The sequence below is a fragment of the Pararge aegeria genome, chromosome 5, assembly GCF_905163445.1.
Source record: "Pararge aegeria chromosome 5, ilParAegt1.1, whole genome shotgun sequence".
Classification (NCBI taxonomy): Eukaryota; Metazoa; Arthropoda; class Insecta; order Lepidoptera; family Nymphalidae; genus Pararge; species Pararge aegeria.
In genome coordinates this window covers 12,472,875-12,499,071 of record NC_053184.1, presented here as the reverse complement: position 1 = coordinate 12,499,071, position 26,197 = coordinate 12,472,875, and the positions used below count along the sequence as shown (strand labels likewise).

General features: G+C 34.1%; 2 protein-coding genes across 3 annotated transcripts; one reads left to right on the top strand and one right to left on the bottom strand.

Moving 5' to 3' along the window:
• Window positions 1-1,616: 1,616 nt before the first annotated feature.
• Window positions 1,617-3,515, top strand: LOC120623944 (cytochrome b-c1 complex subunit 8-like). Its single transcript, XM_039890236.1, has 3 exons — window positions 1,617-1,908; window positions 2,456-2,639; window positions 3,394-3,515. The coding sequence occupies exons 1-3, from the start codon at window positions 1,777-1,779 to the stop codon at window positions 3,513-3,515; spliced, it is 438 nt and encodes a 145-aa protein (XP_039746170.1). The 5' UTR covers window positions 1,617-1,776.
• A 2,976-nt stretch (window positions 3,516-6,491) lies between these two features.
• LOC120623653 (97 kDa heat shock protein) lies at window positions 6,492-21,544 on the bottom strand. 2 transcript variants are annotated; one of them, XM_039889805.1, is made up of 15 exons: window positions 21,275-21,544; window positions 20,643-20,883; window positions 20,325-20,466; window positions 19,597-19,733; window positions 19,136-19,290; window positions 17,558-17,760; window positions 17,072-17,190; window positions 15,849-15,995; window positions 14,814-14,931; window positions 14,399-14,730; window positions 12,724-12,837; window positions 11,826-12,035; window positions 11,290-11,432; window positions 9,387-9,555; window positions 6,492-7,098 (listed from the first exon to the last, which is right to left on the bottom strand). In XM_039889805.1, exons 1-15 carry the CDS (start codon window positions 21,388-21,390, stop codon window positions 6,955-6,957), a joined length of 2,490 nt encoding a protein of 829 aa, XP_039745739.1. In that variant the 5' UTR covers window positions 21,391-21,544; the 3' UTR covers window positions 6,492-6,954. The 2 variants fall into 2 exon arrangements, with proteins under 2 accessions (XP_039745739.1, XP_039745740.1); XM_039889806.1 differs by having other exon boundaries at window positions 12,724-12,852; window positions 14,474-14,730; window positions 21,275-21,543.
• Window positions 21,545-26,197: the final 4,653 nt, after the last annotated feature.

Sequence of the window (26,197 nt, the reverse complement as noted above, 5' to 3'; positions counted from 1 at the left end):
TTTTGTTCACATCGTGTTTTGTACATAGAAGCCGTTTACAATAACACTGCTTTTAGGCAATTGTTTATTTAACCTTTGTGTACTTATTATATTTTTTTAGGTATGCGGAAATGCGGCTTAACAGATATTTCGAAGAAAAAAATGCGATCTACAAGGAATTACTGTGATAAATACCTATTAATATTTTACCAAATAATAGAATTGTATAATAAATTAGATTTATTTTTAAAGCTGCCAACTCGATAGTACACGAATCCTAAGTGTCATCTTTTTCATAATATTCTCTGTTGTTTTAGATGACACTACATTTTACACCGTTAATTTGGTTGAGGGATTATGTATTGGATATGTAAAGTCGAGCCTGCACGGTCAAGCTCACCGTTTTTAAATATTGGATAGAAGCAGGCGTTACTTTGCGGAAATCCATGATATATTATCAAAATTAAGCTTAATTTGCTATACTCCGCGAAAAGCAGGAGAATCTGTGTGGTGTAATTTATAATTTCTTCAATCTTTATACTCCACACCAAACAGATCTTCGGCAATATACCCTCTACGCACGTTTCGCTCCGAAACGTGCGTAGAGGGTATTTTTGATAATATATGAGGGATTATGTACAATCGACTTAGCTCTATTGTAAGGTTTTAATAATTATGGGATTTTTACAAGGCTATTTATTACAAAGGGGGTGGATAGGCCGAGTGTTATTAATATTATAGTATTTATGATAATGGAATGCTTTTGTTCCACAATAGGACCTATTCTTTTGGAGAAATACGCAGCGCCAATAACCTCCTTTCAGAATCAGCAGAGTTTTAACGTGGACAGTTGCAGATAGGAAAACTTCACAAGCCTTTAAAAAAAATTATTAAAAAATCTCAGGCACGTAGGTTTCCTCACGATGTTTTCCTATAAATGGGGGCAAGGGATGTTTTATTACCGTTAGGCTATCGCATGATGGAAACTGAAAAGCAATGATGTGGTCTAGACTGGAAAGAAAAGTTGCCTGGAAAATGTCTATTCACTCTGGCCTCAAAGATACTTAAGTTCTACTTGTTATTATTATGGAAATGGAAAAAAATAAACACCACAGGTTCACAACAAACATATTCAAAACAAACATATTTATTTTGTTTTACGTTACTTTTACATGATACCTTAAATATATTTACTTGAAATGATAATAATTGTCCTACCCTACCTACCCGCTTACCAAATGGCCTTGTATATAAGCCCGGTGAACATAATAAAACTAAAGATGTACAATACAATACATATAATTAAAATATAAAATATATAATAAACAATTCAATAGAATCTTGGGTTTGTTATTTTGAGGAATACCTTATTATATGTAGCCAATTAAGTCCGTCATGACACAGTATTTATCCTTAGCTTATATTATATTTACCGTGATCATGACGTTTCGCAATCTCTAGTGAAATGTCACAAGTTTGGATCCAAAACATTGCAGCGTAAGGGTGAAATGTACCTTAAAAAAACTTTTTATATTTGTTCATACTTCAAAGATAAGGGTATTTTTTTATATTAAAAAAATAATAAAATCAGCAATACTCCTATAAGATATTCATGCTCGCAAACGTAGTCGCTTGACCGTATCAGAATCCGTAGCATGCCCAAAAATAATATAATTGGTATATTGAAACATAGAGGCTAATACATACATATATAAACATAAAGGCTGTTTCTTATTTATTTAAAATATATCATGATGGCAATAACTAGCCAGTTACTAGGGTTGTCATTGACTGAAAATGAAAGTATCTGCCAAAAACCCGTCGAACGATTTTGCTGTCAGTGTTTTACAAAATCCTGAGATTATCATTTTGGACCAGCAATTTACTATTAGAGTTGGTTTAAACAATTTTAATAGGTGTAATAATAAGGTAATTTTATTGGCTCTTAACCAACATCTGAGAGCTTACTTTTTATACGTCCTTTCTGTATATTTATGTGAAATCTTAACGGATTCATTTATAAGGGTGAATCGAAGTACCTACTGTCATGCGGTTTCCGTGTGTGAGAGTTGATTGACCGCTCGTGTCCGGTCTCGTATTTAGCACCGCGGTGGAGATAGCGGGCAAGGCGTGTTTTTTAAGTTTCTTTAACGTGCAAGTACCTGTTGTTTTTCTCTAGTAATTATTGGCGGATCACCCAGATAGCTCAACTTATGCCAATTGAAAAACCATCGCCTATGAACAATACTTCGCAGTGATCAAAAGGAACCCGTCCTGCAAAGTACTAACAAGGGAAGGTCATCCTAATGCGCCCACAATAACACCACTGGCAACCACACAATTCAGACCGGAACCCAGCAATGCGGTTTGGCGTCAGAAATAAGCATGGTGTTTAATATATCGCTGTCAAAATTATTAGTTCAAACGTAAGAACTTAGAATACAGATTTGTTTTAATTATAATCTTTAATTCTTAGATATACAAAGTAAAAGTAACAAAAACGTTGATGGGGAAGCATTTTGGAGACTTGGCGTTTATTCGGGGCATAATTTATTATACGCTCTCGCCGCATGAATTAAAACCATTTGCTGGAGCAATAAAATATGGTATCCCTAATTTTGTCCCCCGGACTTTGGCACGTGCTTGGACATGGGCACCTCGTAAGTTATCGCTTACTCTTATTACCTTTACGTGTGAGCTCAGATTTTGAAGGTAGTCGATGGATTGTCTTTAAAGTTTATTTCACGTTGTATTTCGACATACGTGTTGACCTCCCTGGCGCAGCGGTGAGTGACAAAGACGTGACGCTAAGCGAATTGACGTTCCGGTACGATTTTGCGTACAAAGCTATTGGAGGTATACTGCCATGCTCCCTAAAACGTTAGCCCGCTTCCATCTATGACATACATTCCTAAAAACCTATAGGTATAGTGTTTCATAAGTTACACCTCCATTTTTACTATCAAGTATTAACAATTCTGTTAGAAACAAATCTAAATAAATTAATATACTACGACAATACACACATCGCCACCTAGTCCCAAAGTAAGCATAGCTTGTGTTATGGGTACTAAGATAACTGATGAATAATTTTATGAATAATACACATAAATACTTATAATATATAGATAAACACCCAGACACTGAAAACATTCATGTTCATCACACAAATATTCTCCAGTTGTGGGAATCGAACCCACGGCCTTCGACTCAGAAAGCAGGGTCGCTGCCCACTGCGCCAATCGGCGGTTAAATTCTCTAACTTAAACTAAAATTAATATTAATTAGTCAAGTTTAGTTTAATAACAAACTGAGACCCGGCGAAGTTTAGAGAGATCTAGATGTGTTACAATTAGGGTTTTAAGAGATTGGAGAGATTCCAAAGTGGATACAGCAAAAAATTCTTATTTTCAGCTTTTTTGTTCTCCATAGCGTTGTATAACTATATCGAAGGTAGATATCATCAAAAGTTGCGAAAAGATCCAAGAGATTATGTAGATGAAGCCGCCAGAGCCGGAGCCAGCGCCAGAGCCTGAACCGGAAACTAAATGTCAAAAAAAGTCTAAGACTGAATAACTACTCCTATAGAAAACTTAATAACCAGACACTACAAATGTTAAGTCGCCGAAACGAGATTGAGCTCTCAATTTTATAAAACATTTGTAACTCTCTTAAAACTAAACTCCTAAAACTATTTGTCTTGTTATTAAGGTTGCTACCACAGAATTATGAATATACAGAAACCGCGTACACAACTAATATTGAAGCATCAAAAACCACTACTATTTACAAGGGGATCTCAAACAGGCAGTTAGTCACTAAATACTTTAGCGGTTGACAATAATATTCTAAACGTTTACCATAATATGGAAAAATGGTTAAAAACTACATTCGCGCGTGCGCGGGGTGTTTTCAGTTTTTGGACACAATGCACGGCATGCAGTAATGGATGAATGAGGGTTCTGTATTTCTTAATTCTGTGGTTGCTACTATGAACGTTATGTGCAGTAGTAGGTATGTTACCTACATATTAGCAACTCGATTTGCTGTGCCCTAAATTACCACTGTACAAGATTATTAAAAGTTATTTTTGATTGAATTTGTTTTGATTTAATCATTGTTCCCCACTTTGTTAGAAATAATATAAATAAGTTATGATTGACCCTATTTGTATCCCTTGACGGTATACAATTAACGTGTTTTCCCATTGTTCACCTGCCAAAGGCTCAAATCACGGCAAAAGGGAACAGATAATAAACGGAAGTAAACTTCCTACACTTGCGATATTATTTCCACTTATGCGCCAATGCTTGGAGAGTTAAATGATTCTTGCACATGCAAGCTGTGCTGTAAGAGCATTTGGAAACACATCTTACCAAGGATAAAACTGGTACAGAATTTAAGTCAATAACTGGCAATTTCTTGGATTATTTCGTTGTCCACTACGGCGAAGTTTCGTCAACTTCTAGGCAAAAGCTAACATGTACTGAGGGATGCTATCGTTTAAAAATTGACAACCTTTCTAGCCCAGCGATACGGGCTGTGGTCTTATAATAATATTCTATGGTCTGGTCCTGTGGGACGTGACGTCGTTTTGGCACGATGTCGCGTAGAAACCAATTACGGGAGTGGGTTTAATATATATGGTATTTTTAGTCAGCCCATTATCATCTTACTGCATCATCATTTTTGCAGTTAAAGGCTGACTTATAGTGGAATAAAAAACGACATAACATGCCTTGCGTCTAGCAACAAACTAATCCAGATACTGTAAAGTATGGAAATAAAACAAAGAGCATTGTTAAATCATCCTTTTACTAAGCTTTAAACATTAAGAATGCACAGTGAATGTTACAACGGTTACCATAATTTTTTACAGCTGTCGACAAGTGCTATTTGAAATTACTGAAAATGCATCTAACCTGTGGTTTTTATAATACTAATTATTGTAACTGACAATGAGAAAATAAACACGCTAAAAATTTGTTCTGGTTTTGATGTTAGCCACGCGGTTTAGAAGTTAATAAGAACATTTCATCAAAATCATGTTTATCAGTGCAGCCAACTCAAACCACAAGTTACTTATGGTTATTACAGTAATTTTTACTCTTGAGGAATGTTGCTACGAGATTTTTAAATAATTATAAATAGAAGTATTGGGTATCCCAATAACTAAAATCTTGTATTTGGATCAGAGCCGGATATATAATATAAATATACTTAATTAAATTCGGATACAGTAAAAGCACAATCGGAGATTTCTGTGTTAAATAGTCACACAAGTGCAACACAGGTGTTTCAAGAGAATTAATAATAATTATTATTTTCCCATCAATCACTAAATGTATTTGCCTGACGAAACCAACCTACCAGACAATATGTGATAAGCCATATGTGAAAAGACATTTTTTCTGTTTTAACCCTATCTAATATAAGCCTAAGTACACAGATAAAATATTTGTTACAGGTAATATCGAATGCATATAACGATGTTGTATAAACACATCACGGATACTGCTAAATAATTGTAAATTATTTTTTTATAATTCTCTAGTGACCAAAAATTTAAATTATACTAGAACGTTAACTGAAAGAGTTCATAATGCTCAATACTCATTCAGAGAAATAATTTTTTTTTTTTATCACATTAAAAAGTATGCGGAAATACTACGAAAATACACAAGTGTAAACCAAATACATTACAATATGTATATACATAAAATATATGAACTAATACTATCCAGTTTTTATTAGAATTATAACTATATTAGAAATGCGCTATTATTATCATTAAAAAGAACGTATAGATTTTAGATAGAAATAATTGTATCATTTAAATTATTTGATACGTAAGAAATAAAATCATTACACATAATGTGATTGCCACAAGTAGCGTCAAAATAAATATAGACTAAAATTTAAAGAACCTATTAGGTGTGTGGTGTGCATACAGTACACTCACCTTATAACAACAGACATTAATATTCGAATTATATTTTCATATCATCAAACAAACTGTGCTAATCAAACCTGTGCTAAGTTTCTAAACAGATTCTAATTATTATTTTTCTTTAATATTTGCGATGGCATAAAGCTGTTTGCACATATTTTACTAAAATATTTCCCAGTACAGTAGATACCACGTCAAAAAGAGCGTTAACTGGCGACCTGAGCACAGTGTGAAATTATTGCAGTTATGCGAATGAATGCATATCATATTAATATATAGTTGGTAAATAATTATTTGGTGTAATAAACATTACACTAATATATATTACGCAAGTGTCTCACTCGCATGTTATAGTAATAATAGTTCACTGCGAAGTAAGACAGTGAGCGCACTTTTTAAGTGTTATACCCAAACATCTTAACAATCTATAGTCCAACAAACTTACATAGCCCGTCATAGCTATTGTTATAGCATGCGAAATTTTAGCGGCCTATTGACATTCTCATATGGCGGCAAGTTAAATTCTAACGTTAAGTAAATTATTAGTTTGTGTCTTATAAAACATTTCATTCCGAAAATCACAGGTCATCCCTTGGTAGAACGAAAACTTTTTGGTAATTTTTTTATATATTATACACAAAATTATTGAGAAATATTTTCTCTACAATTTTGTGACCTAGACCATGTTGTTTGGAAATAAAATTGGACCCGGTAGGTGGCGCTGCAATTAGAATCTAGATTTTATAAGATATTAAAACCGATAATAAACATGTTGCATGGGTCAGTTAGTAAAAAGAAGCGGAAAAATTTTCGTTCTACTAACTTTTACATTTCACTTTGAACAGCTGATCATTGGTTGTAATTAATTTGTCAATGTAATTAACGAGACAAGTTTGTTGTACTACATGTGCGATCGGCATAAGCTGCAATGGGAGCGTGTATGTGAGTGGCTATGGTTTGCGTATACTGTGTGCGAGTGTTTGTCGGTTGTTACTCGGCCGTCCGTGCGTGTTTAGGGGACGCGATCATTCCACGTCCATGTGGTCATCGCGCGGGGCGGCGCCGTCGGTGGTCGGCTGACCATCACCCGCGGTGGGGTTAGCGGGCGGAGGAGTCTTCTCCTTAGGCTTGGGCTTGTTTAGGATTGGGTTCACGGTGCTCTCGAAGTTCTGTAAAAAGAAGAAATGAGTTTAAGCATATTTATCGTCATCATCATCATTCGCAGCCTATTAACGTCCCACTGCTGGGCACAGGTCTCCTGTCACATAAAAGGCGTTTATAGAGCATAGGCCAACCACGCTGCTCCAATGCGGGTTGGTGGGCTTTAACGAATATTGTCACAAGTTAGACATAATAACAGGGGCGACGGCTTAATGTGCTCTCCTACGCACGGGGGCTATCACCAGCATCTTCCTGAGCGTGGCTCAAATTCCGGGGCCTGGGCTGCCACTGAACATTCTTTAAAGAAAAAAAGAGAAAAAACAATGCCTAACAGTTATTGGCCTGACCCGGGATTCAGACCCAGGTCCTATCCGTAATTTTCATAGGGCCAAGTTCAAACCCCGGTATTCAATATCCCAATGTGGTTTGGTTACCTTAGGTTAGTAAGGCTCTTGGGACGTCGCTAGATACCAACCTACCCACAAAGTGCCGCCTAGCAATTCTGCAATTTAATGTAGCGTAGGCTGCATCATCACTTATTAACATGTGAGATTGCAGTAAAATGCCAACTTGTAGTGACTTGTAGAGATACGCAGGATGATTACGTATCTCGCGAGCACTACTATCAAACTACTAAAATAAACTACTTAAATTTGGTTTTACACGGGGTCGCTCAACAACCGATGCTGGTGTTGAGTTAGTAAAAAATATATTTGAAGCCTGGGAGAAGTTAAGGGACGCACTTAGCGTCTTCTGTGACTTGTCCAAGGCTTTCGATTGTGTATAACATGAAACATTAATCAGGAAACTACACCACTATGGAATTCGGGGCATAGCTCTAGATTTAATGATTTCCTATCATAATGATAGAATGCAAAAAGTTGACGTGAACGGAAAGCGGTCGAGCGGGTCATTTGTGAAAATTGGTGTCCCCCAGGGATCTATATTAGGACCCTTCCTATTCCTCATTTACATGAATGACCTTCCTTACCTAGCTGAGGACAATCACGGGATTGTGTGCTGATGATACATCATTGATGTTTAAAATTAAACGTCGTGAAAAAAATCTTGACGATGTAAAAATATGTCTCGCTAAAGTAGTACAATGGTTTGAGGCTAATAACTTAGCTCTTAACGGAAAAAAAAACGAAGAGTATTAAATTCACACTACCGAATGTTAAACAAGTAAAAACCGTTGTACAACTTAATAATGAGGAGTTGGATTTGGTGGATACGACAATCTTTTTAGGAAAAATTTTAGATGCTAAGCTTTAATGGGGCCCACATATATGAAGGAAAATGCTCTGTAACAATATATTAGAAGCAAAAATAAACTCGTTGTGCAGTTTACTAGGCTACACAAAATTGTAAATTCATTCAAGGGCAATTGTATATTATTTTATAACAAATTACCAAATGAAATCTTTGATGTGATGATTGATGTCTCTAAATAAGTTCAAAGTTTATATAAAACGTAAGCTTACAGAAAAATCCTATTATAATATTAAGGATTATTTAAACGATAAAAAAGCTTGGGTGTGAATTGCTCTAGCTTCATAGTTTAATATAAATTTACTGGAAGATGGTGATAACAAAAAAATAAATTTACCCGGCTAAGTTTGTTGTGGGCTCTTCTTAGACCAGGGCGCGTTTGGAACCCTCGTAGCTTTAGATTTAAGTTGGCGAACGAAGTTATCACCATCCCGTTACAATTATGTAAACAAATATGTATGAACGCTTCATAAGTGTCTGTGATAGGCCTACATGAATAAAGAAATTTTGAATTTGAATTGGAAACGTCACTTTTGTATATTTATTTTATGAAAGTGACGTTGTATAGCAGATACGTACTCACCCGGCCGATTTCCATATTAAATCGGTTTAATAAACGATCGATAGGTCGATTCGAGGTTTAAGAACCGAAACCGGGTTGAAATTTTTCTTTGTTTTCCAGTTCTGGGTGAAGCTTAAATAAACGAAATCGAAATCTTAACAAAATGGTGCCACTGCGAGGCTTAAGGACCAATACCAGGTGGAAATTTTTCCTGTTTTCCAAATCGTGGGTATCGATTAAATAAATTTAAACGAAATCTTAATAAGATTGTGCCACTGCGAGGCTTAAGGACCAATACCAGGTGGAAATTTTGCCTGTTTTCCAAATTGTGGGTATCGGTTAAATAAAGTTAACCGAAATCTTAAAATAAAGGTGCCAATGCGAGGATTAAGAATCGAAAAAGCGGGTTGAATCTTTTTCTCGTTCCCTCGTTTCCCTGGTTTCCAAGCCCTCGGTGCTGACCTGTCTCTCCTGGCGGATCTGGTGGGTGGTGTGTGGCGGCGGCTGGTGGCGTGGCGCCTGCGCCAACGCCTGCCGCGCGCCCTCCAGCCAAGACAGCGCATTCTTGCAAGCCTCCCCTACCTTCCCGATGTCAGCTTCCGACAGGTGCGCGTATTTTGCATGGCCTGATCTGAAAAAAAAAAAAAAACAAAACATTCATAATCTATAGCCCCTGTCAGATTTACAACATACCGGTTATAAAAATCTGATTCGGTCATCGAAAGTAGCCATGGTATATAAATGTTGTTGCCTTAGTAATTTCGTTGAAAGTTATACTAAAATGAAATAAAAACAATGAGAAAAAAATTATTGAATTCATTGTATACTAAAAATACAAAAATGTGTTGAAATATTTTGTGGCAGAAGTCTTGTAACTTTCTCCCAAACAGTGGCATTGTATTCTACTTGTTCATGATAAATTAAATTTTAGCCTCCTTTAAGTAGGCTGCCCAGTATCACGAGTGGGGAAAAATGGGAATGGGAAGAAATAAATACCACGGCCAATACGGGTGTAATTATGAAACATTATCGATCTTTAGACAATATTGAATGTAGAAAAAACTAAAATGAGGTATTTTACACTAATTTTCTAATACATTTACGATACTCGATATTGTCGAAAACCTCACTATACAATAAAATAAGTCAGCTCTTGTTCTGGGAATTTGACCTCTTTATCTATAGTTAGAGAAAGACCATAATTATCAATGCAATGAATTACTGAAGACATGATGAAGTTGAGATACATTCAATAAATAATCTCAGCGATATGTTTCATGTGCGAAATTGATGGCCCCCTACTAAGAAATGATGAATTTAATTGAGGGAAAAGCACAGGGAAACAGGAGAAAGTACGACCGATACTGGCTCTTGAGATACAAATAAAACGAAAGATTTGCATGGGGACTTATAAAGAGGTGAAATGAAGGGCTATGTTTAGAAAAGGCTACACCAACAAGATCTTAGCTAAGTTTTAATGTTACATGCGTTTTAAGAAATGGGGGCTGGGTTAGAAACGATGATGGTGATACAGTGATATAGATTAAAAATGCTAAAGTGTTCTCTGAAATCTGCTTTATTTTTTTGGAGTGAAAACTTCTTTAGCGGCGTTGAGCACTTTTTCTGTAATGGGTATAAAATCTTAAACTCGCGTCAGGACACGTGACCTGATCGAAAAAGCGTAAGACGGATTTGTCAAAACTACTATTGATGCGGTCTTTATTAGACATTTAAATAGGTTCGAATCAAAACTGTTCGTTTCTTACTTCAGCTACCATAAACCTATCGTATCAGTTTTAGAGATTGGCGATGATAGTTCTGGTAATGATGATGGTGAAAAAGTCGTTGAAATTATGGATGAAAGTTGATTTTTCGGAGAGATAAACTTTTTAATGTAAAATAATTGTAATAGTTTTAAAGTGTTACATTTTTAATGTAATATAAATTGTCATGTTTGTGTACGATAGCGCAATAAATGAATATTGTATTCTACCACATAAATGATAGTACTTTTATACTGATAAAGCAATTGGTGCAAAATTATTCCCTAACCATTCCAAAATATCAAACATGCTCAACGTTAATTAATAATCAAGTTTTCACTTCTACCGGCACTCCCGGAGTACAACCCGTCTTTTTGTTTTTTTTTTTTTTTTTTTTTTTTTTTTTTTAATAATGCAACTCTATCTTACTAAAGATCTAACCTAACCGATATTGACGCAATATGGCAAACAGATAATTTGCATTATTGCATAAAACACAGGTGGCTGGAAAATAAATCGTTTTCCCGGGATTTAAAATTTTATCGAAACAATAGCGGACGAGTCGCTGGCCGCAGATAGCTTTCCATATTATATAAACTTACCTAAACAAATCCACAGCTTTGTTTGTTAACTGAATAGCGAGAGCAAAGTCATCTAATGCACCAGGGCGCAGTTCAAATTCAAGACGTCGCTGCTTGATAGGTTCACCCTCTGTTCGCAGCTCCGAAAGTTTCTCGCTATAGACCTGTAGGTAGAAAATCTGTGATTAAAATATCTTTCAACCATTTGTAAAAGATAATAAAAATCAAAATCTTTAAATTTTTATTATTAATAAATGAGTTACAATAAAGACCAGCAGGTTCTCAATTACATTTAATGTATGTTATGTATGTTAGGTTCATGATTTTCATGATTTTTTTTCATCCAGCAAGGACCTATTCAACTTGGTTAAGTAGTTTTTTAAAGAACACGGTGAAAAATTTAGACCCAAATTGTTATCATTTTTTACAAATATGCGAAAGTGTGAATTATTATTTAAAAAAAAATCTTCTACCGAAATGGTCATAAAATGAATTAGTTAAAATAAGATAAAAATGTTTGTAAGTATAAAGTATACAGGTAATATTATATATAGTACTTGTCTGTTTTGGTCTTCGCCTTCATCGTACAGCCATTGCTCCAGCGAATCCAGTTGGCTGACAAGCCGGTTGCGTTGGTCTTCAGGAACAAAGTCATGTAATACCTCTCCTTCAGACAACTTGCCACGAAGCTCATAAACATATTCCTCCAAAGCGTTTCTAGCATCAGCACGCTCCTTTTCTTGACGATCTTGGGCTTGCATTTTTCCCTAAAATATATAAATAAAAAACATTCAGTATTGACACATAAATTCCAATTTAAAAAGCTTACTATAAAATCTAAACTAACTTCCGCAGTCGTTATTAATGACTTAAAACCTTAAAGCATATTTTATTTAACTTTCTTCCTTACTTCTAATAATGCAACTCCCAGATCAAAATAAGCCCAGTAGCTCTAAAATAAATGATAATCAAATTATCTCTGATGGCGATTGTAATAGTGTGTACTAGTGCCCGTTTTCACTAAACCTAGGAAACGCTTAAAATCGGCCCTATGATATGGGAGAGAAGAAAAACGTTTTACCACCTCTTAGATGATAACAAACGACGTTAGGTGCCATCTAAAGTTGACACATGAAAAGTCGTTTTTAATAATAACCTTAAATCCATACGAAAAATTAAAATATGATAATAAAAACACAAAATACCACACCTTGTGGCAAGAATCATAGACAAATTAGGTTATGTGACTTGCCTAATGAAAATCGATTGGTTCAAGGTAAATAAATGTATGCCTAGGAATCATCTTTAGATTAAGCGTTACTTACTTAGGCATTGCCTTGTTATTTGTTCGTGAAAACGGGCTTTATTCAAGTCTAGGACGAAACAAGTCTTATACATCATAAAAATGCTAAAATATAAACTAAGGTTAAATTGAATAACTTAGCTGATAATTACCTCTTGTTCCAAATAGGAGTTCAAGTCATGTTGAGGAAGTCCATGGGTTTGAGCCTCGATAGGCAGTTCAATTGTCTTCACAAGGACTTTCTTGGATTTGTCTTTTGATTTATCCTTTTTGTCATCATCCTGTAAATTAATGGGAGAGGTTCAAAACACTTACGATATGAATTATCCCCACCATCACATCAATGGAAATATTTTTTTTAGAGTGTAACTCTAATCCAATAAAATTAATTAATTTACTTTATTATGCTTTAGAATTGAAAATGTGACCTCTGTCGCATTTAAAAAACAATAAAAAACGAATATTTCCAAATAATGTAATGACCCATTTGCACCTAAAACAACAAGCAGTAAACAAAACTTATACATAAAATCTTACACAATCCAGGATGCTGCAAGAAGAAAAAGGAAATTAAAAATGTATAAATGCAGAGTAAACAAAAACATGCGTGGACACAGAGACAATACTTTTAAATGCTTCAAGAGGACAAAAAATTAATATGCACCTTCAAAATATTGTAGCTTTATGAAAGTATTGTGCAAATGGGGCCTCAGGTGAGGGTGGGGAACACGCAAACTATGTGATGTTTGCTGCATATATCTCATCATAATCAATTAGTAACAAACTGATTGTGTATATGAAAGAACTAGTCATTAATAGTGTTAGTTATAGGATATGTATTGTGTCTAATAATCAGAAAGCTTGGCACCAACAACTGTTACCATAATATAGAATTCCAAATAAGGCAAATGACAGTGACTCATACAACTCAATACTCATACATGGTATGGTTTAATAAATACAGTATGTTTTAATATCACCGTTCAAACACCAGGGTTGGCCAACCTTATGACACCTTTGTGCGAAAATTTTTAAAGATTTTTTGCTGTGAAGTGCCAGCAATTAATCTTGGCTAAATGAGAAAGAATTTTTAAAATTTATACAATAAGTTTATGGAATACAAGTTTATATATATATATATATATATAGAGAGATATATAGTTACATAAAAACTTAATAATAGTACAAAAGAGAAGATAATTAGAAGTGTAGCTTAACCTTTGAAATCAGTTATGTATGTAAGTACTTTCTTTAAGTAATTATGTTCAACGTCATTAGTTCGCCGTCCCTCACGTGACCAGTTATCGAGTTATTGAAATTTTTAACAAAATTTAATAACCCTAAGTGGGGAGTAAAATTGACGTCAGTCAGTTTTCATTTATTAATTGAAAAATTTGCCCGTTTTTAAATTTATGTTGGGAAAACAATTCCTAGACTGTGGTTTATATCTACACACATAAATATAAAACATACAGAGTACAATGTGGGTATGAATAAGAATGGGAGATTAGTTATTGAAACATCAAACTATGCGGCAGTGACAGCTTCTACTTCTTCTGAGATTTCGCATCTAGCCTAACAAGAAATTAGTTTCTATTTTTCTCCCTTTTTGTATTTCTCTGATGTTAGTAATCTTATATTTTTGATGGAACTAGAAATGTGAAACAAGAACAAACCGATAATAAAGTAATTTGAAACGCACGAGTACAATTTCGTCCTGAATGCAATTGAAATGAATACATAAACAGACTGTCGTGCCAAGCGATCTGTCGCTAAGTTAGCAACAAACATCACATATAACCGTACAAACGCGCTACCGACACATACCCCGCTGAACCACTGTCCTACTCTCTGTGTCCAAGACTGTTTTTGTTGAGGCTCCTTCATGTCATCTTCTCTCACCTCTTGGTTCTCGGGCCCGTTTTGCTGCTGTTGGTCTTGGCCTCCATTGGTCTCCATCGGAGCCTCCTGATTGCCCTGCGCCTCATTGGAATTTTCCATCTCTACACTTTCGTTTTGTGACGGATCTTGTTGTTTCTTTTCAACGAGAGACGCGGAAGCGACTGTGATGATGCCGTGAATGTTCACACGTACTTTGAGCTTAACCTTTTGTGACTCTCCTTCGGCAGTCGGTTGAACTTCTCTAATATGCCACTGCCCTATAGTGAACAATATTAATTTTCAAAATTTGAATCGTGTTATTTATACCTATAATAACAGGTTATGCTTGTTTACTACTTACCAATAAAGTTATCTGTGTAGGGTACTTGATCAGTGTAGTAAGCTCTAACTGAAAATGGTTCCTTTCTGTAGAATGTAAGCATTTTGGAGAATGGTGCGGCATGGAATGGCGAAAATACCTATAAGAAAAATATTTATAATAAAGTAATGTTGATAATGGTGGTGAGTGGAGCTTAACAGTTTCATAGTCATACATTATTATTAGTCTGATTCTTATTGTAAGCATACGCAAGAGAAGCTAATAGTAGATGTCCTAAAAAACTACCTGTATCACAACAGTTCGCAATCGGAGAGTCGTTTTCGAATATTAAACTCTTTACCGCCAAAGTAAAATGGGCCTTATTTCTTTCGTTGTGTGGGAAATAAAGCATGTAATAAATTTTCCCGTATTAGGATCGTAAATCGTTTACTTCTCATTTTTATTTTACAAACGTTTGCCAACAGCATTAGCTAAAGTGTATTATGGTATGCAAATTTGATCTTGAACACAATATAGATTCATATTTCACTCTGATGTTCAAGTATATCAATATCATCGTACTCAAAAACAACTCCTAAATAGCGAATCTTGTACTAAGGGTTATAGCACATTGGTTACGAGCTCGACTTCACTTTCGGGGGGCCGAGTTCGAATCCCAGCAAGCACATCTAACTTTTTTAAGTTATGTGCGTTTTTAGTAATTAAAAATATCACTTGCTTCAACTGTAAAGGAAAACATCGTGAGGAAACCTGCATGTCTGAGTGTTCAACATAACGTTCTCAAAGGTGTGTGGAGTCCACCAATCCGCACTGGGCCAGCGTGGTGGACAACGGCCTTAACCCCTCCTCACTGTGGGAGGAGACCCGTGCTCTGTAGTGGGCCGGTAATGGGTTGATGTGATGATGAGCGAAATCGAACTTGAACAGTTTGTCTATTTAAGTGGTAAACCGAAACCGAAATTTTAACGATACCAGGGTTAATGACCGTAACTGGTTTGAATTTTTATTGGTATCCAAGCGTTGGTCCTAGGAGTGGATGTAGGTGTATTATCTTACTTCCATGTCGCCATCTTCACCGCGAGCGGCATCCCAAGCGAGGCGCACGGCGTAGGGCTGTACGTCTGTCACGTTAAACTCGCGCACGCGCACCGCTGGGCTCAGCATCGCACATTGCAGTGCGCATCCGCGGGACACGGCCTCGTCCTTTATGACACAAGTTTATTTGAACACAACTTTATATGTATATATAAGGTGCCGAGTGTTGCTAAATGAAGTTAATAGTTGAATAGGTTATAACTATTCAACTATTAACAATCTATGTACACTCCATTTTATCTAAATTATCTTACCTATCTTAGAATGTAAGCAATCTTTTCAATTCGTTTTAGAGTAGTATGTTTTAAAAATTAAAAAAAAAACGTGTGCAGTAAATTAAATAAAAACAAACAACAAAAAAGAGATTTCCGTTATGAAAGTGTACATGTAATATTTTCATAAAATGTAATTTCAAAATAAACTACAATTAAAAGTAACTATTGTTTACATCATATGGTATAAGTATATAAGACACAAACAGCCAAAAACGATAATATGGTACTCTTGTCATATATAAGACTTAATGGTTTCTTTACAAAATTCAGTATTTTTTTTTTTAAAGAACAATACTTTGAAGTATGTTTTCTATTGTATTAATTTAAATTACAGGATAAAATCATTAATATATAGTATTATTTATTGAAAAACAATATACCATATAAAATAATAAATGAGTATTATGCCTGTTTTAAAATGTTAAAATTACTGATTTCTTATTGTATGACGAACACAAGCTCATCTCCTACAATGCATGGAAATTGAACATTGAATACTGAAATGGAATCAGAAATCAAGCTGTTAACCATAATAAGGTGAGCTCTAGTGATTATTATCATATTGGTGGTAATATGTGAACCATCAGCTGAACACAGTCTAAATAAGTTGCTGCAAGTTTTTTTTGTATTTTAAATTGAATTATTGTTTTTATTTATCTTTGTTTAATTTACTTACTTGGCTCTAATTTTTTTTATAGGCATTCTATGTTCTATTTTTGTCTTATTGGCTATACATATATTTTCGGAGGTGGGCGGTAATTGTTGCGACACAGTTTTATACCACTGCAACAGTTATCACCATGTTTATAGTGCCAATTCTGTACCCTTACCAATATTCTGAATAAATAAAAACAATAAGGATTTCATGAAAATAAACTATAAAAGTTTGCACAAATGGACGCAAAATACCTGGTTCAATGTAGTAGATGCTTGCTTGCCAAAAACATTTTCAATTAAGCCTTTAACAGCAGGAATTCGAGTGGAGCCACCCACAATCTCTACTGAACTGATTTCTTCAGGTCTTAGTTCTTAAAAAAGAAAAAAAAACATCAAACTGATCATCAGGATTCAATATAATGTTTAAAACTTACTGCGTTTAAACTACATTAAAAGTGATTTTTTTTTGTTAATTAGAAAGACAGGGAATCCCCAATATTTTTACCTGAGTTAGGTATATTACAAGAACGCCTTTAGAATCACTTAACCTATAAATGAATATTTATGTTCTAACATAACTTTATTTTAAATATTAGAAAATAATATGTATATTTTGGTTTTTTATATATATATTTTGGATATTCTCACCCATCTAAAATTTAATTTCAGGGGAGTTATATTTAAACCCAATTATTTGTAGGCCATATACAAATGAATAATTCAAAAATAAGAACTTACTTGCATTATGTAGTATGCCTTTCAAAGCTCTTTCGATTTTAATGAAAGTTTCAGCACTAAGTTGCTCCATCTGTGTTCGCTGCATTTCTCCAGACACATCTCGTTCTTCCATGAAGCATTCAATGTTCAATGGAAGGCGGGTGCTGTTTGCAGACATTTGCTTCTTCAGTTTCTCAACTTCTTGTAATAAACGAAGGAAAGCCCTGGAATACAAAATAAATTTAAAACTTTACTGACAACACAAGTTTTAAGATAAAATTTAAGTTTATTCAATGATTGCAGTCAAACCAATACTCTAGAATTTAGTATATGTTTAATATAACAATATGCATACACAGTCAGGCCAGAAATACTGTTACAAGAAAAAAAACATTAATTTGAATAGGGAACCTGTTAAATCTTATTATTCTTTGTGTTTCCTCCACCAATCTTTTGAGAAAGATAAACCCAATGTGTTAATAGTTTGCCTTTGGTATTGATTGATACAATTTTTATAACTCTCCATCCCCATGATATTTATATGTGTACCAGTTAGAAAGAGAACAGCCCACTCACTTAGTATGCCTACTAAAGTGGTAATCAAAGAAATGAAGGAAAGACTGAAATAATCCATAAGCAAAAAATTTTATGTATGGAAATTAGAAGAATCCCCAATAGTGTATTTAAAAAGATGACTTGCAGCTTGTCTGATCGTCAGTTAACTAATAATATAATAATGAATATGGTGGTAAAATAAATCCCACTTCTCAGGTGGTATGTAAAATTAAGTTCCAGAAATTTTGAAGTAACATGCATGAAAGATCATGTTTATGTTCAAAGCTCTAAAGAAGCTTCTGTCTTAGAAAGAAGTGTATGGTGTGGGGATTATTGAACTTCAATGGTTTGGTAAAGGTAATTGTCTAGTGGGGTGTAAACTATAAAAGAGTGACTCAGCTATGTATTTGTGAAAGATATGGAATGGATGGATAGGTCAGATTCTTAAGAAGGTGGTTAAGGCTCTTATTAACATTATGTTCTGTAACTACAACTCAGCTCCAGCTTGGTCCATGGATGAAAAGTTAATTTTCTTACTTCATGAGCTAAAAACTAGCAGTCATCTATTCCTGATCTTGTTTTGCTTGGAATAGAGAGAGCAACTCTCTATAATAATTTCAGTCATTAAAAGTAAAAGCTAACTGCAATAATAAATATTCCATGTAATTAAAAAAAAAAAATTTATTGGAACAATAGTAAGGTCAAGACTAGGTATATTAAAATATTAATTTAAACATTCATTTATTAACAAAATTATAATTTTGTTGTATGCCCACTAGAATTTTGGCAGTTTAATATAAATTGTAATTGTCAATGAACACACATTAAATTAGAATACATATAAGAAAACTGTATGTTTATGAATGTGCATATTCTTATAGGAATTGATAAATGTGATCCTTGATGCTTAGCAATTTGCAATCAGCTTTTTTTTTCTTCAATATAACATATTAAAACATTAAATCAACAGAAATTCTTTAAACACTTCATTCCTGTCATTCTTAAAAAGTATTGGATAACAAATCAAACTCTTTTACACAGTACCTTTGATTTTTCCTTGCATCCAGTTTGAGTCTAGTCATAAAATCTTGACAGAAATATTCAGCAAGAGCCATATCTATGTCCCTGCCACCACAGAATGGATCGCTTGATGTAGCCAGTACCTTAAGTTTTCCCTTATTAAATGCACAAGCAGCCACCTAAAAAATATAGAAATTAAAGATTTATAGTTTCAAAAAAGTTAACTTATCAATGAGCAAATTTCTTTGGAGAAAGAAGAGGCTTTATTTTGTAGTTATTTGTAATATGTTACTTTTTTATTGAGAATGAGGCAAAGCCTTGCATAAACTGGCACATCAGGTAAAAGTATTATTATTTTGACATCATACACCATTGGTGGGAATTTTCACTGCATACATCTATACCTACTTAAACAGTGCTTATCATTGATTTTTCTTTATTTCTGTTAATCTAATTAATAAGACAAAAATTTAAGAGTAACACACCTGAAGGGAGCTATGACCAAAATCTACAAATACAACATTTCTCGGCTTTTCTTCAGGAGCTGGTAAATCTTGCTTATAAATACCATAAGCCAAGGCAGTTGCAGTAGTCTCATTCATTAGACGCAGCACATTGAGTCCTATAAATCGTAGATTTTTTAATCACACAACTCAAATAGGTTTGAAAAGAATAGTCATTGTTAGAGTAAGTTCAGACAGACCAGGATAATCTTCAAGTAAGCCAGAGCCTTTACTAGCATTTGAAAATCATGCCTGGATTGCAAGCATGAGGGAGTGTGTCTATACAAATTTCTACTTTAGAATATGGAAGTACAGACCTTTTTTAATGGAGATAGTAAATTGCTCAGGCATTATACTGTTGTCTGAAGAGACCCAATATAGAATGAAGGTCAAGGTTATACAAGCTTTATGATGCAATATGGTGCAGAAAGGGCAAGGTTAAATGCATTTTGTCAAAAATAGTTTCATATTTTATGTAGTTCTCAAAAAGAAAATTAAGAACTAAAATATGATAGCAATTCATTTTTAAATAAGAAAATTATTTATTTAATAACATACAATTGTTAAAACCTCATCTAAATGAATACGATGTTAACACATAACCTTTAATTATTAAACAACTAAAATATTGTATTTGAATAAGAATTAATATACAACATATATAAACCAAAAGATAAACTAAAACATACAATTATAAAAAGGATTCTTACCAGCAATAGCTGCAGCATCAAGAAGAGCATTCCTTTCTGCATTTGTGAAATAACTAGGTACTGATATCACACAGTCATTAACTTGAGTTTGTAATGCTATGGTAGCACTATCCTTCAGTTTTGTTAACAGCATTGCTGTAATCTGTAAATAATAGATAAAGCTACATTTAACTAAAATTAATGCAATGATAAAAAGTTATCTAATTATACTTTGATATTATGAAAGTGATCTATACAGTTAATTAAGTAAAAAGCCATAAAAATAAAATAAGGATATATACATATTTTTTAAATAAGTTAAAGTTTTGTCATACATACCTGTTCAGGAGTAAAAACATTGTCTTCGCCAAGATAATTTACTCTAATACCAATACCACCATCAGGCCTTTGTTCTACCTTGAATGGAAAATGTTTTAGCTCTTTCTGTACATGAGGATCTAAAAATTTTCTACCTAACAATCTCTTGAAACCAAATACAGTATTCTTCATGTTTGTAACCATCTGGTTTTTCGCTGCTACACCCAATATTCGATTCTTTGGGGAAAAGGCCACACATGATCTGAAATTTTAATGAAATGAATAAAATATTTCCAATGGTACGACACTTAATACATAATTATTTGACCTAGAAACTGACTGTATAAAAACAGCCGCATTATTGTATTTCTTCAGGATTTCGTAATACGCGGAATTAAATAATCTTACAGTGACTAAACAAAAATTGAATGAATAGAACCGAATAAAATTTGGGCTTAGCTGGAATTAGCAGCGTAGGGTTAAGATTGAAATGGCTGGAAGTACAAAGATCGAAATTTTCTCAAAAGTTCTTTAAAAGTGAATGTATGTCAGTGTTATTAAAATAAATTAGATCGAAGAATATACATTTTGTAAGGCTTCTAAGCATAGAGGATAGGAGGAAATGTCATAGGTAGACCAAAAATTATACTTACGGAGTACCCCGTAGACTGTAATCGTTAGTTATTGTCTCTATGCCACCTGCTTTAGCCACCGCAACATAACAAGATTCGTTGCCGAAATCAATACCTATAACTGACATCGCGGCCATACTGGTTTAAATTATGAGAATAAGCCTTTAAAATATCGCCTTTTTTGGATCACACAAAACACGTTGCTAGTCTGACAATCAATCAGTCAATCTGTGAGTCAATTGCAAAAATTGCACCTTAACGCCGGCGGTTCTGCAGTACACTGCTGCACAGAGTGTTAATTCTTGTATGGACCCGAATTTTCTAGAAATACAGACTATATTTCATAAATAATCTCTAGTTTTTCTGGTCTATGGCAACTTTTACAAAATACGCTGCTGTACCAATCATCTAATTTTACAGCTTTCTTAAAGGTGTGTCTTTTTCCACGGACGTAATATTTCATTAATTCTTTACATTAGATAAATACATAATTTCTTTCTCTTCTATCTCAGCTACAGTACCTATTTTCTATGTACTTATTTATTTCTGTTATCTGTCAACCTTGTCAACATTAATTGTTAAACTCTTCTTCATCTTTGGGTTAATGGTTTTTGTCATACCTGCACGGCTTGAAGAAATCATAACGGAGGATAATTGGTTTATTTTGAGCCTATTTTAGATTCGCAAAACAAGAGCATAATTGCGTTTTAGTAATTGTTATTATGAAACAACAATTTTTTTTTATTATTTCTCATGGAAATAAAATATATATGCATAAAATGATGTAATAGTTCAGTGTATTTACAGTTTTATATTGTTTAGTTTAATTTATCTACAAAATAATTTAACTTACGGACTAAACACAAGCATTAATAGATGTTGAACACTTATAGGACAAGGGATCTTGGAGGGAAGAACATCATAAAGTCTATGTAGCAGTTTAGGGCCGAAAAAGAGTATAGAGATATATGTCTTCTTCTTCTTCTTTTGATTTATGGCTTTTCGTTATGGAGGGTAGAGGTAAGGAGAGTCATCTTATATGGGAGAAAAGTTGAAAAAGTGTCCAGTTGTATGCGCTAAATAACAGTTCAAAAATCCTCCACAATGGCGCTGGTGGATGCACAGGGTATGGTATGAATGTAGCAATCGTAGATGAATTGAAGTATGCCGAGTTAAAAAATTTAATGTCATTATCGACTAAAGTAGTTAATTATTGAGAATTTCAATATGGAGGGTAGAGGTAAGGAGAGTCATCTGTGTATATGAAAAAGTGTCGTCAAAATGTATTAAATTAGGATGGCGCCACATTTGCATCAGGGTAACTCTTAAAAGAAGCGCCAAATATAAATGTTGTTAGAGTAGGCTTGAAAAATAAACAAGGAAGTATGGAGATACAAGGAAGTAAGGTTATATTTACCACAATATTTTGTACAACGTAAGTTGTTGAAATTCTCAATAATTAATTACTTTAGTCGATAATGACATTAAATTTTTTAACTCGGCATACTTCAATTCATCTACGATTGCTACATTCATACCATACCCTGTGCATCCACCAGCGCCATTGTGGAGGATTTTTGAACTGTTATTTAGCGCATACACTGGACACTTTTTCAACTTTTCTCCCATATAAGATGACTCTCCTTACCTCTACCCTCCATAAATTTCAACAACTTACGTTGTACAAAATATTGTGGTAAATATAACCTTACTTCCTTGTTTATTTTTCAAGCCTACTCTAACAATATTTGGTTTGGCGCTTCTTTTAAGAGTTACCTTGATGCAAATGTGGCGCCATCCTAATTTAATACATTTTGACGACAAAATTCAAAAAATTCAAAAATTCAAAATTCAAAATTCATTTATTTCAAGTAGGCCTAATACAAGCACTTTTGAAACGTCAAGTCTGTCCGTGTGTAGTGACTCTACCACCGGTTCGGAAGGCAGATTCTACCGAGAAGAAGCCGGCAAGAAACTCAGCAGTTGCTCTTTTCCAACATCAAAAATTTACATTTTATATTTTAACATTCATTTTTCTATCTTGTGAGAGATGAAAGCGGAGCCGGATGCTTCCAAGCAACCTTGTCATTAAGAAACTCATCAATTGCATAATAACCTCGCTGTAATAAATGTGTTTTAACACATTCTTTAAACTTATGCATTGGTAGGTCCAAAATTACCTTAGGAATCATATTATAAAAGCGTATACTCAATCCCACAAATGACTTCTGCACCTTTCGCAAACGATATGCAGATGTCACTAATTTATGACCATTTCTTGTAAGTCGACTGTTTATATCCACTTTTGTTTATAAAGACTAATATGTTGTCTTACAAATACTATATTGTTATAAATGTATTGTGAGGCTACCGTAAGTATACCAATTTCTTTAAATTTTTCACGGAGGGATTCACGTGATTTAAGTTTATATATTGACCGTACAGCTCTTTTCTGCAATATGAATATAGTTTCAATATCAGCAGCTTTGCCCCATAATAAGATCCCGTAAGACATCACACTATGAAAGTACGCGAAGTAAACAAGTCTTGCTGTTTCTACGTCAGTAATCTGTCTAATTTTCCTGACGGCGTAGGCAGCCGAGCTTAGTTTACCTGCTAGTGTATCTATATGGGTACCCCACTGAAGCTTACAATCCAAGGTCATGCCCAGAAAAACTGTGGAATCTTCCATTTTTAGTGATTCTCCATTTATTATTATATTTTTATTAACTTTCTTTACATTTGGTAAAATAAATTCCACACACTTAGTTTTTTTTGCATTTAAAAGTAAATTATTGACAGTAAACCAGTGCGACACATGCGACATAGCACGGCTTACATCGTCAGAGTTGTCTCTACCTCTATCAGTTTTAAAAATTAGAGATGTATCATCAGCAAACAGTACAATGTCACAGGTTTCACTGACATGATGTGGTAGATCATTTATATACACCAAAAATAGAAAGGGACCCAAGATTGAACCCTGTGGGACACCCATTGACGTAGCCGACCCCTGCGACTTAATGTCTTTTATGCAAACCCTTTGGGTTCTGTCACTGAGATAAGAGGCAACCAAATTTAGTGCAACGTTTTTGATACCATAATGGGCTAGTTTAAGAAGCAAGGTTTTATGATCAACACAATCGAATGCTTTGGATAGATCACAAAAAACACCAATGGCATTCTGCGAACGTTCCCAGGCATCGTACACATGTTTTAAAAGTTTAGCGCCTGCATCCGTGGTGCTACGACCTTTAGTAAAACCGTACTGCTCCGGATGTAGTAAGTTATTTACATTGAAGTGATTCAAAAGTTGATTTAATATAATTTTTTCAAAGACCTTACTAAGAGCTGGTAAGATTGAAATGGGTCTGTAATTGTTAATGTCGTTTTTATTGCCAGATTTAAATAGAGGTATAAGTTTACTATGTTTCATTAAATTTGGAAAAGTACCTCTATCAACACATTCATTAAAAGGTATGGCTAAGTAAGGGGCAATAACGTCTATAATGTTAGATATTACCATTACAGACATACCCCATAAATCACCGGTTTTTTTCTGTTTCAACAACTTAAAATTCTTTATTATATCATATGCAGATATATGTTTAAAATTAAATAAAACGTTGCACTCATTAACGTTGTTCCTCAATAAACTCTGAGCTGCAGTAGGTGAAGAATTAAGTGAATCAGTCAACAAAATAGGAACACTGAAAAAAGTTTTCAAAGGTACTTGCAACCTCACTGTCAGCGGTAACTTTATTATCATTAATAATTAATTCAAAGTTTACGTTGCGAGATTTAGCTTTCCCAGTTTCATTATTAACAATTTTCCAGGTTGTTTGTACTTTGTTATCCGATTTTATGATTTGATCCTTAAAGTATAGCGACTTAGCATGAAAGCAAACGTTCTTAAACGTTTTAGAGTACATTTTTACGTGTTGTAGGAAAGCTGAAGTATGGTTATATTGTTTTTCACTATAGAGCTCATACAAATTATCTCTACTTTTGTATATGCCAATAGTTGCCCAATCGCTAAACTTTATTTTTTTATTGAAATCTATATGTTTGAAATTGAATATTTTGTTAAATTCATTTTCTATAATATTAAAGAGCGTACCATAAATGCTGTCAGGATGACCGTTCTTAAAGACAAGGGCAGGAATTTTGGATGATATTTCACCTTTGAATCGCGTCAATTTGCTCTTAGTTATCGGCCTACACTTGACGATATGTTCATCTTTGTTTATATTATTCAAAACAGTAATTTGTTGGCCACAATGATCTGATCTTAAGTTGGTTATTATCGATTTACCTAAGATATCACAGTTGAGAAAAATATTATCTAAACATGATGCTGAGGTTGCTGTGATTCTAGTAGGTTCACTAAAAGCATAATTTAAATTAAAACATTTAAATAAGTTTAGCAACCTAGTCGTAGTTGCATTACTAAGTAAAATATCAACATTAAAATCCCCGCATACTATTGCTTTTTTTGTGGATACAGACAATCGCTTAAGCACATCGTCCATTACATCCTCAAAAAGGCTAAAATCACCTGAGGGGGGACGATATACACACACTATTATAAATCGCTCCAGCTCCATACAAGATAGTTCTACAGTGCGTTCAACAGAAAGACTAACTATGCCTTTTCGCTCCTTACAAGTTATATTATTGTGTACAAAAATTAAGGACCCACCATGAATTGCAGTTCTTCTGAAGAACACACTTGACATTTTGAAATTCCTTAAGATAACTGCTGGATGTGCACCAGTGAGCCAATGCTCAGTAATACACAGAATGTGTATATTGAGTTTTTACACAAACAGTGACACTTTTTCATATATACAGATGATCCTCCTTACCTCTACCCACCATACTTTTCGTAGTGCCAAAACAGCACAATGTACTTTGCCAGTGTCAAGTAGCTAAGAGATATAT